This window comes from Mus musculus, chromosome 12, assembly GCF_000001635.26.
Source record: "Mus musculus strain C57BL/6J chromosome 12, GRCm38.p6 C57BL/6J".
NCBI classification, from domain to species: domain Eukaryota; kingdom Metazoa; phylum Chordata; class Mammalia; order Rodentia; family Muridae; genus Mus; species Mus musculus.
The window spans coordinates 89,493,137-89,509,744 of NC_000078.6; the positions used below are offsets into that span (position 1 = coordinate 89,493,137).

Sequence of the window (16,608 nt, forward strand, 5' to 3'; positions counted from 1 at the left end):
AGGCAGATCAACCCCCAGTGCAATTATGGAGAAGCTATGAGAACATGTGCAGCACAATGAGGAGATTTTTGTAGACCGACAGACTCAGGTTTTATCTGTTGTGTGACCTGGCCTAGTTGTGAGTTTGCCCTTTCTCTCTTGGTGTGCGAGGTTGGAGTATAATATTTCATTTCCATTGAGATAGCACCTTGTGTCCAAAGCAATTGGTACCTTTTTGTAGATGTTACCTCCACATCTCCATCCTTTTTCTTTCCAGAATTCTAGATTTTCAACTAGTGTTGAAAAAAAAAATTACACTTAAAGGGGAATGTAGTATTTTTGTTTTAGTTATATGTGCTGCTTGGTTTAGTGCTATCTTCAAATTTACCTAACAAAATGCAATAAATAGCTCTTTCTTCTCCTCTTCCCTTTCTTGTTCCCCTTTAGTAATTTAGTTCATACATTCATGTCTATGTATTCATGTATTGACTTAATTGAGTGTTTTTATTACTGTGTGAATACCTGCTAGAATGGCCTACGCACATCACTGTTGTGATGCAGTGAGCTGCTCCTTTCCTTTATCTGCCTCTCGTTTCCAGTCATCCCCTGTCTCCATTCTTGTTCAACTCACTTACTTATGCACTTTCAAGTCCCATTTTCTTCTTCTCCTTTCTTATAATACATTATTTATTCATTTCCTATTTTATATATGTGTACCCTACATATTAACCATATTTACCCCCTTCCCTCTAACTTATTTTATATATCCCCATTTCTTTCCCTACTTTATTTCTTTTAACAACCTAGAATCCTATTATTGCAACTTTTCCATTCATTGATGTAAAACACTTTATTGAGGCATGGGCAACCTCCCCTTTGGTATGCTAAGTTCACAAGTGTGCACTAAAATACCTGCATTTACAATCATTCTGGATGTTTGAGCTGCAGGTGTTTTAGTGCATATCTGTGACCTTAGCATCCCTGCAGTGAGATGGGAGGTGGGGGCAAAGAAGCTCCTTTGTCTTCCAAAGTGGTCAACAAATGTGGAAGATAAGGACCAATGCCCAAGGTCATCATCTTGTTTCCCTCTGTGTGTCCTGGTGCACAGATGTTCAAAATCCTACACATACAAACACACCTCACATCACACACATGTACACACACAAATACAAAAGTAATAATTTCTACATGTTTCCATTAAAAATCATTTATTTTGACATTTACAATAAAGAAGTCATTTGATGAGAAAATCAACTTAAACTGAAAAGTTATTGGGGTATAGTAAGGGGATAGGTTATAGAAGATATCCTGTGTAGAAGAATTTGAGTTCAAACCTGCGATATATTTGTTAATAAGAAGATTCCATTGTTAGAACCTAGAGTATAGCAATATCTAAAATCATTAAAAGTGTTCAAATGCTATGGATGACAGTGGGAAACATTCTAGTGAACTTGTAAATTTTTGAATAAACAAGAGTAGAAACAATGTTTTCCAAGGAATCTTCCTATCCTTGAACAAATAGGTCATCTCTTGAAAAATGGCTTCAGGGAGAGAGGTTATCACAAGGAATTTTAACCAATTGGTTGTCATCTCACTGTTGCCATGCATGCTGCACATTTGTGGCTTTTGTTGGAGGATTGGCAGAAAACTGGGGGTAAGATTCCTTTTCCTCTCTTTTGGAGTCATTTATTTCTTTGGAAGCCTATCTGCCTGGGTTCATTCCACTTCAAAATGGAGAGGCTCTGTGCTTCGAGTTGAGACCTATGAATTCATTTACCCTGTGGTCAAGTACAATTCACAAATCCTGTGGAATAGGGTACGGTGTTTGCTTTGTTCCTCTTGGTGGTGAGAAATAATGGGCCAGAGTGCCTAACTGAAATCATACAGGAAAATAAAAGGAGGTAAGGATGGGCAGGAGGGAGGAAAAGAAGGGAGATATCAGCAATCTAACAAGTGGGCATCACTGATAGACAGTGATAGGCCAAAATATGGCTAAAGCAATACCACAAAAATCAGACTCAGTGAACTGACTAAATTCACAACAAGAAGCTGCCAGAAGCTGGTCTCAAGTGTGACTGATGCTAGATAGGAAAAATGAAGTAACAGAAATAAGGTTCGCTAGTTCCATCTCCCATCTTACTGTGGGAACATTGAGCTTATGGGTGTACACTAACACAACTGCATTTCCATGGGTGTGGGATACTGGAATGGAGGTTCTCACTAGCTTCTGTTAGGTCAGCTGTGCCCCATGTTTCCTGAAGACTTTCCTTTTCTGCCTGAGCTTATGTCTACTCATAGTCTCAGAGCTACACCTAAGAGTCAACAATGATTTCTGGGTTACTTCCCTCTTCTTCCTCTCCCATTCCTAACTTACTTTTAAAATCAGTTTCCTGTTCTTGTTGACCTTGCTTCTGAAATGCACAACAATTCACATGACTTCTACTTCTGCTGCTGTCCTTAGGGTAAGTCACTTTCACCTCCTGTCTTAGCTGCCTAAAAGATTCCCTTCTGTCTGTTGCTGGCCTCCATTGGTCCACTGGATCCATAGCAGCTAGAATAATTGTTAAAATTTAAATTAGGGGATTGAAGATACAGCTCATTGATTAAGAGCACTGGCTGTGCAAATATAAGGATCTGAGTTCAAATGCCCAACACTCACACAAAAAAACAAACAAACAAACAAACAAAAAAAACAAGCTTTATATAGGTCAACAGTTTTCAACCTTTGGGTTGTGACCCCTGTGAGGGTTGAATAACCTTTTCATGGGGATCGCCAGAGACCATCTGTGTGTCAGATATTACAATTCATAACAGTGGCAAAATTGCAGTTATGAAATAAAACCCAAAACAATTTTATGGTTGGAGGGGGGTCACCATAACACCAGCAACTATTTAAAAAGGTTGTAGCACTAGCAAGGTTGAGAACCACTGATATAAAGTATCACTGGCCTCCATGGGACATGGGAGTTCTTAAAGTGTGCTAGGAAAAGGTTGAACATGGTACATGATGCAGAAGTCACTGGGATGTAAGGACAACAGGTGTGAGGCGCTGATGTTTTTCAAGTGTGTGGAGAAGGAAACGAAGGTGAACCAGAGAAATGCTGCTTCGTGTGAGGAGCAGTCTTCTCTAATTCTAGGTTAGATATCAAAATTGTACTGTTTTGATACTAAAAGTGTTTGCATTATAAAATCCTTTATACTTTAGGCTTTCTATTCTGAACATAAATATTTTTGAACTTTTGTATAATGGTCCTTGCATCTTATTTATATTTAGTCACTGTTTTATGAGTCAGAAACTCCAAGTTGAGAGATGTCTGAAATGGAATGTTTTGAAAGTTTTGTCAGCATCAAACCAATTGTCAGAACTCAGTTCCTTCACCTTCATCTTAACATTATTCAAAGATACGATTATTGGGCATTGTCATTTGCCAATGTGTTCATTTTTGTTTGATTTTGTCTGCCACATATAGATTTTTAAATGTCTACCTAGGATTTTCTTGAAGAAAAATAAACACCATGTTTGTGACTATTAAAAAATAATAATAAAGTGAGGCATGTAACTCGAGCATTGTGTAGAGGGATGACAGTGGGACAGGAATATTGCGGAGCTTACTGACTGCCAGGCTAGCTTCAGATTCAGTCAGCCATCCTGTCTCAAGGGGATAAAGCCTGAGGTGATGGAGAACACTTGATATTTTCTTCTGGCCTCTCCATGTGCACCCAGGGATGGGCGCCCACACACACACTTACCAAAATACATTATAATACAAAAGAAATAAAAACCGCTCATGCTAGACTATATAGTTTATGCACTTAACTTGACAATGCATCCAGTTGCCTTTCAAACAGTATTTACATGGTATATCACACCATGTAGGCTCTTTTAGCCTCTCCATATATCAACAACTTCTCTTTCCCTGGGGTACCAGTTTTAGCCAAAATGGACCTCCTTTGAGTCCTCCAACATGCTTCACCTTGGGTATCTACATGTTTGATTCTTCTCAAATCTCTCTCTTCAGAGAAGCATTATTAAACCATCTCAGAACAGGAACTCATGACAAGAACTAAACATAGACGGTTTTTGTTTTGTTTTGTTTTGTTTTGTTTTGTTTTGTTTTTGTTTGTTTGTTTTGGTTTTTGGTTTTCTCAGATCATTCTATGAAGTAGGCACTCCTTCACTCTTGCCTCTAATTCAGAATTAGGTTTTATCAAAGTGTCCCATTATAATTTGTGTGTGTGTGTGTGTGTGTGTGTGTGTGTGTGTGTGTGTGTGTGTAGAGGGTACAGGTGGTGTCTGCAAATATCAGGCCCAGCAGTGTATGAATATGCCTGAGGCAAGAATGAAATCCTTGTTCAACACAGCCTAGTGGCCAGTGTTGGTTCAAACTTCTAGAGTGTGACACTAGGCAGTTTATATTGGGCACATTTAAGCACAGCACAATTTTGGAGAAAAGTGATAATTGATTCAATTCCATGTGTATACCAAAACATAAGACATGTTTACATTAGAACTCTACAAAGCACATGTATTCCATAAAGATGGGTTCTATTGACTGAGAAATAATGCCGAGACAAGGTGCTAGACTGAATGCCTGAGATAAACATAAAAGTCTGTTCGAGTCAGGCATAGCCTAGCCTTACAGATACCACAGAGGTTACCCAGGCTATTATCAAGTACATGTTACATCTCCGAGATGGATGGGTGCTATTGACTGAGACACAATGTTCAAGATAAAGGTCTAGGCATAAATAGTCTTGAACAAACATATTAACCAGGGGATTCAGCTATAGCCTGGTGCTACAGATAGTGCAGGTCACCAGGTATTAATTATACCCACTCCCGGACTTCTGAGCAGAAAGCAAGTTATGCCTCTCTTCCTTTAAGTGGCAACCTTGCCGGTTTAACATTCCTGGTTTCCCTCGTGCTTATCTGTGAGCACAATAACTTCGTGCCCTCTAAACATGTAGAACTCAACTTTATCAAGACTTATGTTGCGTTCCTTAGTTTGTCTGTGTTTCTTCAGACATCCTCACTCCTCACTAGATAGCAAGCTCCATGAAGGATCTTTTTCATTGTGTTTATCTTATCCTCACTGTCATATTGGTTGCATGGCCTCACCATTCCTTATTTCCCATTTGTAAAATCCTGTAGTAGACAGCTCCTTGACACACCGTCATAGGTGAGTAGCTGTGTACCATTGGCCCAGATAGTACCGGGAGTGATGGATTGCCCCTAGGGGAGGAAGAACAGAGAAACATACTGTTGCTGGGCATATTACTTGTGCTGGACTCCCTGGAAGGTTTTTAAGGAGAAGTTGTATATCTACCATGGTGAATGTGCTCAGGCTGTACAGTTGGCACTTGTCTTCTTCACATCATACTCATCATACTTCATACTTCCTCATAAAAGACTTAACTGAGTACACTGTATGCCATACCTATAAAAGGGAAGTTCTCCTGGGGCTTGAAGACACTGGTGAGAAAAAAGTGATCTAATTGTCCTGTGTGGCCACAGTAATTTTATGTCATCTGGCTTATATTATTTTCTCTTGGGAAAATGCATGCTTTAGAAGTGAGTTTATGAAAATCCATTAAGTTTATACTTACAAAGGCAAATCAAATACTTCCTCAACCTATTTGGATTTTCTAGGCAGAAAATAGAAATGGTTCCCTGTCTTTTTCCTCCTCCTTATGTTCCTTCCTTTGTCTTTGATTTTCCCCTGAATAATCTGTTCTCTCTGGGAAGCATGGGTGATAAGGTCTGTGATGCTCTGGGCTCAGTAGAGGGCTGCTACAGTAGATGCTGATGAAATAAGGTAAGCGTTCTCTCCATCTCTGTCCTTGTTTTGTTTGTATCTAACACAATCATTTGTATATCTTTTTACCATACCATATGGATATAGAATTGTATACATCTTTTTTAAGAGAAAAATTTTCACTTTTTAAATGCACTATAGAATTTTCTTTTTGATGCATGTGGAATATGGTTCCTAGGGAAACCAAGGTACCATTTTCTCTTTTATACAAATAGAGAAATTTGGGTGAAAAAATGTCATGTTGGCCACCTCTGTCCTCTCTAATCCAAGCAAAAGTCCTTGAATGTTCCCCTCCCACTTTTGAAAACAGCCCTTTGTGGCAGATGGAAGGAATTTCTACTGTCTGCATATGAGCAAAACCAATGGGTTTATCTTAAATTGGCAAGGTCATAACAACAGATAAACAGAAATGCATATTGGGGGTAATTTGTTTTCTTGGCTATATTGTTCCTGGAGGAAATAGCAAAATCATACAATATAAATAGTCTCTTTTCTTAAAAGCCTTACTAGGTAAAAAATGATTAATCTCTACCATTTATAGGTCTGCCAAGTTGAAAGGGAAAAGTTTTCAAATATCTGATTGTCATTTTCCTCCAAGCAACCAGCAGTGTTTTTTGTTTGTTTGTTTGTTTGTTTGTTTTAAAGTTTTGTTTTGATTTTGTTATTCATTCTCATTGCTTAAAGACACTTGACTTCTCTTGGGTTATTGTAAGGGTTTCAGAAAATAATCTGGCTGGTGTTTTTAGTTGTTCTTTCTTATTCTCTGTTGTCTATTCATCAGAGAATTAGTCTGTGTTTCCTGATGCTGAGACTTCCCTCAAAGAAACAATGCTAAGTCAGATGATAGCAAGGCCAGAGGGCGTGGCTGTTCTGTTGGTGCCACTCCGAACAGTCATTACAGGCTATTTGCTTTTTAATAATGAAGAATTTGACACTCTATACTTACAAGTTCCTATATGCCAGAATTCGTCTATGGTTCTTCCTATTTATCATAGGTGTCATGATCTTGGGAAGCCAGCTGCTGGGAACTGAAAGTTTTGTATAGCCGCAGCTTTCATGGTCAAGCCCACTAAGGAGAACCACAGGATTTCTTGAGATTGATACTTATTGAACACACTGTGGAAGACAGGAAACACATCAACACATACATTAAACGTGTACTGCATTGCAGATCAGGATCATAATCATTTTTGTCTTTGCAAAGAGAGCAACGTCAGAATATTTATTGATCTGAGGTTATTAGTTCTCCGCAGTTTCATTTTCAGTTCTGTCTTGAACAATGTCTTTTTTCTTTCTCTTCCTGTTGGGGGCACCATCTACCTACCAGAGAGCACTCTTCTATCTTTATTCCACTGATGCAGCTTCACTGGCTTTTTGATTGAATCTGCTAATAATAATAATAATAATAATAATAATAATAATAATATCATAATAACAATAAGCTCTCCTTCCCGGACTGCATCTTTCAACTTTGCAAGCCCAAGTTTCTGTGTTTCAACTTTTGGCTTGTGATAGTAACAGTTTGCCTCGCTTACCAACTAAGCCTCCTTTGTGAGCTTCAGGATACTGTGGTGCCTTCTCTCAGTTTACCCAAATTTGCAGCTAAATTTAAAAATCACTTTCCCCTTGTATGGTGAATTAACCTTTGATTTTGACTAATGATAAATGTTCTGGACACTTCACTTCTAGAAGATTAGGTTTACATACAAAAGCTCACTGAGGGTTATCAGTTTGTTATTTGAAAATGAATATTGGATGAGTCCCTGTCATGTTAATGAAATTGGTGTTAATACTCCCCCACCCTGCCATCCTCTTACAGTAATGAGAATTAGTGATACTGGAAATAGCAGGGCATAAAAAGTTCCACTAGTCTTTCCACAGCTTTAATTGTAGGATGCCGCATTCTACATTTGAATATTTGTGTTTGAATCTGGTCACCACGTACGTTTGCTAGATGCCTTTAATGCCATGCCTGTAAAAATGCTAGCTTCATTGAAAATACTTTGGACCACACCAAAGCTTGTTTTACAGTTCTGAGGCTAATATGGTACGTGTGTAGTAGTGTCCCAAACAGACTGCGTTTGTGCTTGTCATTCTCTCTCTTATCTTGTCCCCAGTCATAAAAATTAAGTGATGTGAAAAAAATTGCCTAAAGAACAGATGCTACCTTCTAGGAGAGGTTTTAAATGGCTCATATCTGCAACAGTTCTGCCTCCATAGCCAATATTCTCCATATCCATCTTTGCTTTGTTCTTTCTTATCGAAGCATTTGCTTGTAGAATAAAGAGGATAAAAACATAAAACACAAAAGCAGATTCATTTGTTCGAAGAACATCTGTTCTTGTTATAAAAAGCACCCACATGATGTGGTCCATTTTCTCCCAAAGCCCTCTCATGAGGGGTTTGAAAGCTCTTCATCCATCTGAGGCTTGAGTTGACAGAGACAATGAATGGGTCTGTCTACTGATTTGAAACATAAGGGCAAGTGGCATTTTAGCGTATGAGTTCAAGATAATATTGAGAGACAAAATGGGATTAAATAGCAGTTGATTATTAGCAAACTTTTCTCCTAAGATTCATGCCATCGGTACCTGATTTGAGGCTCACTGGATTCGTTTTGTCAGTGAATATTCCAGATTCTTATTCATTGGAGTTGCATGTTTGATGGTGGAACCACACCAAATTAATTAATTAATTAATTAATTAATACAAATTAAAATAAATGAATAAATCTCTTTGTGCTGCAATTAAAATAAAATACTTCACTCTAATGTCTTTATTTTTCAAGGGGAGGAAAATCTCCCAATCTTTAACTACTTTGCAACTCTTACAGTCAGCCAAACTATGAATACTAATTACTCAATGTTTAAAAGTAGAAATTAACACTGCTTAGAGCTGAGTGATACTGTTGTTTTCTTTCCTACATAGTATATCATAGCTTCTCCTCTTACATAGTTTAATACATTCCAGGTCATCTTTAGCATGAAGCTGTCCACATATTGACTGATTCATCCAGGAATCCTTAAGCACCTGTAAGAACTGTGCTTTCTACCTCACACAGGGGGATGCTTAGTTTAAGTCCACAGCATCTCTGAAGTCGGCTCTGTCTTCAGATTTCCAGCTTGCATCAAGCATGACACACATTCTGTACTTAATCTATCTTCTCTTTCTAACAGGGAACATTTTAATTTAGCGTGTTTCCCCATCTTGCAGTCTTTTGCTATTAAACATCACAGTCCCCTACTTTCCAGACCATTGAATTTCATCTTGGCTATCTCAACATGGGTCCCTCAAGACAACTTATTTTATTTCTTTACCTAGTAGTACTTTATGTGAAACACTGTTTTGAACTGTACATGTTTGTTTTTGAAAATTTTGTTATTTCATTCTTTGAATCATTTAAGTTTTATTCTTTATATCTATCTATCTATCTATCTATCTATCTATCTATCTATCTATCTATCTATCTATCTTTTTGGAGGATGATGAACAATGAGAAAAGCCTGGGACCCCCCCAGGTTACCCAAGGAGTATCATTTGCAATGTTTAAACCTTGACATAATTTCACTTGTGTTGCTTACTTTTATGATTGCTATGGTTGCTAAATTCTGATAGGACTGTTGGTTAGTGGAAATGCTAAGTTAAGGTAATCTACCTTCAAGAGTTGTTTCTCACCCACTTGGTAAATATTTTGTAGACACCACACTAGTGTACTATGCTTAAAGAAGCAGGAAATTGATAAAAGTAAAATTATGATGAATTTCTTATATCTAGGACTTGGCAAAAATGCCAGCTGGTTATCTATTGCTATAAATCTTATTGAGTATTTTTAGTATTTAAGACCTAGTAACTATGAATAAAAGAGGGAACTTATTTTCCTCTTTATGGATGAATGTCCTCCATGTTTCAACTGAGATGCCTGCTTTTGGTGATTAATATAGAGGGTTCTGGGTTCTATAGGATCAGTGGAAATCGAATCTTTGGCCATCCTGGGTCATGTGCACCAATGTGGCTTTGATAAAGTCAGTGCTGTGAGCAATACACTGTGAAGTGGTTCTAACATTTGACACTTACCACCATTCTTAGGCAAAGGACCTGAGACCCTGTATGCAGGGCAGAAGCTCAATGACAATGAGTGGCACACCGTCCGGGTAGTGCGGAGAGGAAAAAGCCTTAAGCTAACAGTGGATGATGATGTGGCTGAGGGTAAGTGCAACTATGACAGGCTTTGCCTCTGCTTTACTGTCTTCTCTGACTTCCTCTTCTGAAACTTCTTTTTGGTTAAATAGAAGTCACAAAGCCTGCTCTTTGGACAAGAACAGGCAAGGCTAAGCATTGGCCCTTCCTCTGAATTTCACAATCTTTCTTCTTCAGCTTGTAGTAGACAGCTAGTCCCTTGTTGTAATATCATTCTCACCAGGCTCTATCTTTGATAGAGTCATGCCCAGAGAACAGGGGTAGAGCTGTATAAATCCTTCTATAATTAATAATTAAATATCCCTGATTAGTCACCCTCCATGTGTCTGTTCTTTCTACCAGCAAATGCATTACTCTTTTTAAGAAAATGGAGTGTCCAAAAATATAGAATTTCATAGGGAATATAATTAATATTGAAGAGTATGCTGTAGGAGGGGCTGGACATGTTTGACTTAATGGGCTGTTCATTTATTTAATTTTTATTCACTAAGTACCTACTGTATATCAAGCATTGTTATGGGAAGAACTGAACATATAGTGATGGCCAAATAGACAGATTCTCTGCAGAATGGAATCTGTATTTAGGAAGGCAATGTGTAAATGAATAAATTCATATGTATGTAAAAGAGTTCTGAGAGTCTCATACAAAGTGCAAGTGCTTCCTGCCAGCACACTATATGTTAGCAATATGCTCAAAGAGTGGAAGATAAAAGGTACACAAAAATTACCCATCTCCTATTATTAAACCAATAGAGTAGATTAGAAAATAGTATTTGAAAATGTTAAGATTACATCTTCAGATTCTGGTGTAGGTGGTGGGCTTATAATTGTCAGTCATATGAAAAAGCAACCAATTGTGGTTCAAAAATTAAGACTGGCAAAAGAAGGTAACCTCTCTTTCAGAATTTGATGGATAATTGTAATTAGTCAGGTGATGATCCTGAGTCTGCAGCCTAGCATCCAAGCACACATTATGCTGAAATCATATCCATATAAGGAAATAAACTCGAGGCAGCATGGGGCAATTACATGGAACTCTACTGGCATCTGAGCTGGCCTCTGATCTAGCCTTGACATTAACTCCCTGCAGGATGTTTAGGAAGCCACTTGCTATTCCTGACCCTTGTCTAATACAGGCTGCAGTCACAGCTGTCGCCCCCAGTGCCTCCTGTGAAGAGCAAGACAGTTGGACAGTCAGAATCCTAGGGTTTAATACAATCAGTGCCAGTAAATGGTTTTATGCCTTCGGGATAGATATACAAAATCTCATTTTCTTCAATTCCCCATCTTTCAATGTGAACTTCTGTTATTTTTAAGGCCCTTTCCATCATAAATGTTATGTGATAGTGAGTCCTAAACTTTAATTGATGAGTCTGATCTTTATTACCTCTGTAATTTAAGTGTAATTTTAGTGGAGTATAGTGTGTGTGTGTGTGTGTGTGTGTGTGTGTAGAGACAGAGACAGAGACACAGAGAGACAGAAATGGAGAGACAGAGACAGATCAATCTACATGGAGGAAAACACACAGCATATATCCATTTAGCATTGGATGTTGCGATAGCTGTTTTACAAGTATCAATTCATTTAATCCCCAATAATTCAATATTCTTTCAAAATAAATGTTCCTATTGTCACTTTACTGAAGAGGAATGGGATATTAGAGCTGTGTAATTAAGCTTCAAATTCACATCTGTGTGATTCCAAAGAAGGAAGCAGTTTGCTGCACTTTGCAATCCATCAAAAGAAAATGATTTCTCTTCCAGTGCAGGCAAACTATAGGGAAGTGAGGAAGGGCGAGGTGGGGAATACATTTCAGGATGTCTACCGTGGTACTTTGTCTCTTCCCTCCTAGAAAAGAAGGTATGCAGAGTCATACCAATTATCCCATATCCAATTCCACAGAGACCCAAATCAGTCTTTGGAAATAGCATCTGACCTACAGACCATCAGAGTAGCTTAATGGTATAAAATTAATGTAGAAAATGAGATGAAAGAAAAAAAAAAGATTATGTTGTTTAGAAGCCACTTTCAATCTCCATTAATTATTCAAGCTGTCCCCATGAGCTGTGAGGTCAAACAGGGGCCTGCAAATGCTATGGTGGTGAGTAGCACTAATTCTTTTGGATTTGGCTGGTTAAAATCCCAGAAAGGCACAATTTACAGCATGTTGTGAATAGAGGCCACTAGGTGGCACTCTCACCCCAATCTCGCTTAGCAGTGTGTGCCTTTCATTTTCCTGGAAAAACACAAAGAACACAAAGATTTGCAGAACTAAGGGTACAATAATCCCTTGCCTTGATCATTGTTCTTTTATAGAACCTTTGGAATAAAGGCAATTACATGCTGTGCTTTCTGTTAGTCCCAACAATTAGAACACAGGGCTAAAGCGTGGAATGTCCAAGCCATCTAGTAATTTTATTTGAAATTAATAAATCCTTTCACTTTCTGCCATACCTCCTACCTCAATGCTGGTGGCAGGCAGCAGCTACAAAGAAGAAAGGAATTTGGGAGAGGTAGAGAGTTAGTGTCTTTGTCTGGTATTTTTGTTGTTGTTGATGTTTTTTTTTTTTTCTTTTTTTTCTTTTTTTTTTCAAACAGTGAAAGCAGGTTTGGGAATTTACTTTTAATTTAGAGAATTCGTTAAACCAGGTTGTGAATCTAAAATATACATAGACCCCCAAGTTATAAATGGTGCCTTACTGGCTTACTTAGTAATCCCTTTCATGCCATCGAAGGTCCCCCAGTGTGACAAATTTCTAACTAGTCTACACAAATGACAGAGAGTAGGCCAGGCTCACATGTTACCAAAGGCCAGGAAAGAATTAGTTTCCAACCTGGTGTTTTTCACTTATTATCATATAATTATATTCTTAGAAAAGTATTAAGTTCAGTTGACAGTTAATAAGGCTTGATTGATTGACTGGGCTGGATTTCTATTATGAATAACAAATTAAAAGAATGCCTTTCTTGGTTTACACTCCTCAGAGCAGCGACCTGATGTGCTAAAACCACACACTTGGCATGGAACTTCTCGCTAGTGTAAAAACTCACCCCACTTCTGCCCAGTTGACTTCTCTCTTCTCCACCTACACTTTAATTTGTCAAAGATTCCAAGAAATCATATTATACAGGTTAATAAAAGTTGATAAAGTGAGCATAGGAAAGCTTTGGTCAAATGAAGCTCTTCATTACAAGATTCATGGGGCCCCTTTGATAAGCTAATGCACATTGCTGTTCACCAATAATTAGATATGCATCAATTGCTTTAGATTATTTTTAAGAATAAGGTATTTTATGATATGGCATGCTTTTAAAATGTGCTGAACACCTGATGGAAAATGTTTAGATCAAGTGAGGCTGGAGAATTGTGACATAAATGTGAAAATTCCCCAACTGGGCCTTTTTAAGTCCTCCTTTTCTTCATATTCTCATGTGTTTGGAAGTCATGGGCAATCTAATGCTTTCTCCTGGCATTTCCCAATATTATTATTACTAACATAATTATTATCATTACTATTATTATTTGGCTAAGCTTGGACTGTTGGCCCAGATTCACACATACACACAAAATTGGTCCTACAAATTCTGACCTTCGAGTTGACATCTCAAATATGAGCCCACTGCATGTTATCCCACTCTACCACTTATACTTGCTGAACTCAGCCTCTGCTGTATGCCATTGGACATCCAGAAGGCACTAGAATGGTCCATGTATAAGAAGACATTGCTTGCAAATTAATTGAGAAATGATTAAAATGACCAAAGAAAGGAAAACAGTGAATGCAGAATAATTTGTATTAGCCAATAATTAAGGTCCCAGACACTTTCAAGATGTCTTATGTGCTGATGCCTTTAATTCTGACAGCTTCAGACTCAATTCACAAATGGAAAATGGAGGTACACAAACATTAAGAACCTCATCCAAGGCAACCTAGTGACATGTTTACTATGTGGTATGGTCTCTTGGGAAATTACAGATCAGGCAAGAGTTCTCCTAGATTCAATTCCATCATCATTCAGAATTGTAGTATGTGGATGACTTGTCACCTGCCAGTAAACTATGGAAGTAAGTGCACTACAAAGGGTCAAGGCAACATGGTTGTTTTTTTGGGAAACAGGCCCAATCAATTACCCTGAATTAGATAGAATAGCATGTGAGAGTGTGAGATACCCAGCTACCCAGCTGTGGAGAAAAAGTAAGGACTCTAGTACATTTCCTACCTGGCACTGGCAACATCAATTTAATCTATAGCTTTTTCTGAGCAAGAATATAAAGAATGAATCAAAACTCTCTTCAGAGATATTAGAGCACACACATACAATGCGAACTGTGGGGTGTGCAATCCTGGATTCAGTTGAACAATTTACCACCTGTTGGGACTTAACCAAACTGCTTCACCTCTGAACACTAAGCACCTTTACCTCAAAGGCAACACAATGATGCCATCAAAAACTTAATGGTAGTAATGACACATGCCATAGTTGGAGTGCAGAGCACACTGAATATCATATGGAGATATGTAGTCCTCATTTCACTTTATTGCTCTTCACCAGGTTAGTTTTCTTTCCTCTGGAATTTGAGAGCATCTGCTGTGAGGTATACATACACTCATCAATAAGTGAAAAGAAGTTTGGTCTGCACATAAAAGCCAGAGGATATTATTTCATACAGAGGTCTCAGTTACTAATATGGGTTAGATGATACACAAATTTATTTTGTAATAGTTGGCTAGTTTGTTTTGTTTCAAATGTCAAACAGTGGTTTTTCATTCTTTTATCAGATGAGATATTATAGGATTTTGAGAAGAGGTAGTTGGTTTAATTTTAATCTGTGTTATGGGTGAATAATTTCTATAAGTGAATAACTGAGCCAATTACCTTCTAATTCAGACCCATATTGTTGAATCCCCTAGTCCTGCCCTAGACTTGCATGGAGCATTCCTCTAAGCCATCCTAGACTCTGTCACTCTGGGCTAAGCTCTTAAATTCCCTTGCTCATTTCTTGCCCCATTTCACCAACTTCTTGCTCTGTCTCTCTTTTGTCTTAACCAATGCCCAATATACTTTTATTCTGCTTTATAAAACTGGTTTTCCCGGTAAGCACAATTTCCTCAGTACTCAGTCCTAAAGATGGGCTTATCTAAAATTTTGCAGAAATTCTCAACTGAATTGAAAAATCACCTCTCTGTTTCTTCTGGAACTCCTTGGATCACATGGGATTGCCGTGGCCTTTTTAGTACTTTTCTCTAAGGTCTTTGTGTAGATAGGGATGTGAATTAGGGGAAGGAGTCACATTACCAACCTGCAGTTCTTCTGATTCCATGCAAGTTGGCTGTGGTCCCCTTCCCCATCACTATCTAAATGGATCCAATCACCTGCAATGAAGAGATGAAGCCAAACTGCAGTTGGGTGCTTACATCAGTCATGGCAGTCAATCACGGCACTGTATTAAAGAAAGTGAATTTTAGGTTGTGTTCATTTCACAACCCAGTACAATTGTCAATATTAAGTAATTTCATGTCCTTATTCCTTTTTCTAGGTACTCAGTTAACAAATTTATTTTACAGTTTGATTTTTTTGCTCTAACTATAATTTATGTATTTAATGAACATCATTATTTTATTTTTGCTTATATTAAAAGAATAACTTGACACTGGTTGTCAAAACACCACCAAGAAGCTCGTCAAATATAAGCCTGATTATTGTGCTCATGTTCAACTCTTTGAATCACTTCTGAGATTGCTTCTGAGGAGGTAGAATCTATGTTTAAAATACAAGGAAATGAATAAATCTTTCAGATGTGGTTGAATTTCTTGGATTCAAATTAAGTTATCCAAAAAGATACATCCCCCAATCTTCCTCTTTAACATTCAGAGTCTTGATCAATAAAGAGAGAAAGACAAATAAGATGTATAGGCAGCAAATGTCATTTTTTTAAACCAGAAATCTGTTAATAAAACAGTAGCTTATCTTGATTGAACCTTGGAATTTGACACAATTGATCATGTGAGCCCAGTTTAAAGTTAGGCTTGGCAATGTCACAAGAGCCACACTGGGTTCTTTAGTTCCAAAGCCATGAATGAGTGTGGTAAGCTAGATGTTTCCCAAGCTGCTTTAGCCCAACTAAATTAAGCCACTTTTTCATTAAATGTTATTGAACACACACACACATACACACACAAAAACACATGACTTCATATATGCATATATTTATATAATAATTAAATAATAATGTTAATGATACATATTTAATCTTCCCTAAGATGGACTGGAAGTTGTTACAAATGCCAGTTCTCAAGTATCACCTTGGAGTGGCCAACTGTGAGTATGAGGCTCAGTTGTTCAGGTGTTCAGATGTAGACCAACCTTCAAGGACAGAGTTTTACTCTTTAGAGCAAAGTCTGTTTATAGAGATCAATTCTGTAGTCCAAACTGACTATGATCAACTTAATCAGTCCACAGGCACAAGTATAAAGTAGAGCTTCTAACAGGAAAAGTGAGTATTATTTCTAGGAAAACATGGCCACTTGTTGACAGGTAAAACGAAGAGATGTTTTACAAAAGAAAAAAAATACAAAAATTTCAGAAGTAGCATGTAATGATATACTGTAGCAA

The 16,608-nt window shown here is 37.7% G+C and overlaps 1 protein-coding gene across 45 annotated transcripts in view; it reads left to right on the plus strand.

The window, feature by feature from the left end:
• Nrxn3 (neurexin III) overlaps window positions 1-16,608 on the plus strand; it is a 1,612,235-nt gene that overhangs the window by 770,436 nt on the left and 825,191 nt on the right. For all 45 annotated transcript variants that reach the window (XR_001780421.2, XR_001780422.2, XR_001780425.2 and 42 more), the window contains one exon: window positions 9,882-10,001. Coding sequence is in view for 40 of the 45 variants with exons in the window: in XM_006515534.2 (XP_006515597.1) it covers window positions 9,882-10,001 (120 nt within the window). In the remaining 5 variants the exon portion in view is untranslated. The remainder of the gene's footprint in view (window positions 1-9,881; window positions 10,002-16,608) is intronic.